The sequence below is a fragment of the Solanum tuberosum genome, unplaced genomic scaffold, assembly GCF_000226075.1.
Source record: "Solanum tuberosum cultivar DM 1-3 516 R44 unplaced genomic scaffold, SolTub_3.0 scf00187, whole genome shotgun sequence".
Taxonomy (NCBI): Eukaryota; Viridiplantae; Streptophyta; class Magnoliopsida; order Solanales; family Solanaceae; genus Solanum; species Solanum tuberosum.
Window position 1 is genome coordinate 1201320 of NW_006239111.1, and position 1344 is coordinate 1202663.

The window sequence follows — 1344 nt, forward strand, 5'->3', positions numbered from 1 at the left end:
TTGCTTCAGTTGCAAGGCATGACACTATCAGAATGTTAATTGCCATGGCGGCACAAAACGCGTGGTCTATCTTTCGGGTGGATGTCAAATCAGCTTTCCTACATGAATACTTGGAGGAAGAGGTATTTATCGAACAACCCCCTGGTTATGTTAAGATTGATAATGAGCAGAAGGTTTATCGATTAAAGAAAACTCTTTATGGACTAAAACAAGCCCCACGGGCTTGGGTTAGCCGTATTGAGGCTTATTTTTAGAAAATGGGTTTTCAAAAGTGTCCATACGAGCATACACTTGTTGTGAAAATTGGGGAGAATGGGAAAATGCTCATTGCGTGCTTATATGTTGATGATCTTATATTCACGGGGAATAGTAGCATCATTTTTTATGTATTCAAGAAGTGTATGATGAATGAATTCGAGATGTCCGATCTTGGTAAGATGCATTATTTTCTTGGTTTAGAAGTTGTGCAATCTGATGAAGGGATATTTGTATCTCAAAAGAAGTATGTACGAGAAATTTTAAATAGGTTTGAGATGCAGAATTGCAATCCAGCCAACATTCCAGTTGAGTTTGGTTTGAAACTTAACAAAGTTGGGAGCGGAAAGAAGGTGGATAGCACGTTTTACAAGCAAATTATCGGTAGTTTAATGTATCTGACTGCTACAGGACCAGACATCATGTATGTTGTTAGTCCTGTAAGTAGATATATGGAGTGCCCGACTGAAATGCATCTACTAGCTGCGAAGAGAATTCTGCGTTACCTACAAGGAACCAAGGATTTTGGAATTTTCTTCCTGAAAGGAGAAAAGACAGATTTGGTTGGCTTCACTGATAGTGATTATGCAGGAGATCAAGATGATAGAAAGAGTACTTCGGGTTATGTATTTATGTAAGGTGCAGGGGCTGTGTCGTGGTCCTCTAAAAAACAAACAATTGTCACATTATCAAGTACAAAAGCTGAATTTGTTGCTGCTTCAGCTTGTGCTTGTCAAGCTATTTGGCTTAGAAGAATCATGGAAGAGCTGTAGTTCAAGACGAGAAGAGCCACTATAATATTTTGCGACAACAATTCAGCCATCAAGTTGTCAAAGAATCTTGTGAACCATGGAAGAAGCAAACACATTGATGTGAAGTATTATTTCCTGCGAGATCTCTATAATGAAGGAACAATAGAGTTGTAGTACTGCCGAAGTGAAGATCAGTTGGCCGACATTTTTACCAAACCTCTCAGATTTCTCCCTTTTCAAAATCTGAGTATGTCGATGGGTATCAACACTATGGAAGATTTCAAGAAGCTGAAGTTAAACTGAAGCTTACATGCTTTCAGTTTAAGGGAGGGTGTTA

General features: G+C 38.8%; 1 protein-coding gene across 1 annotated transcript; it reads left to right on the top strand.

Moving 5' to 3' along the window:
• The first annotated feature begins 257 nt into the window (after positions 1-257).
• LOC107061987 (uncharacterized mitochondrial protein AtMg00810-like) lies at positions 258-1053 on the top strand. The gene is made up of 2 exons (XM_015312108.1): positions 258-881; positions 979-1053. Exons 1-2 carry the CDS (start codon positions 258-260, stop codon positions 1051-1053), a joined length of 699 nt encoding a protein of 232 aa, XP_015167594.1.
• Positions 1054-1344: the final 291 nt, after the last annotated feature.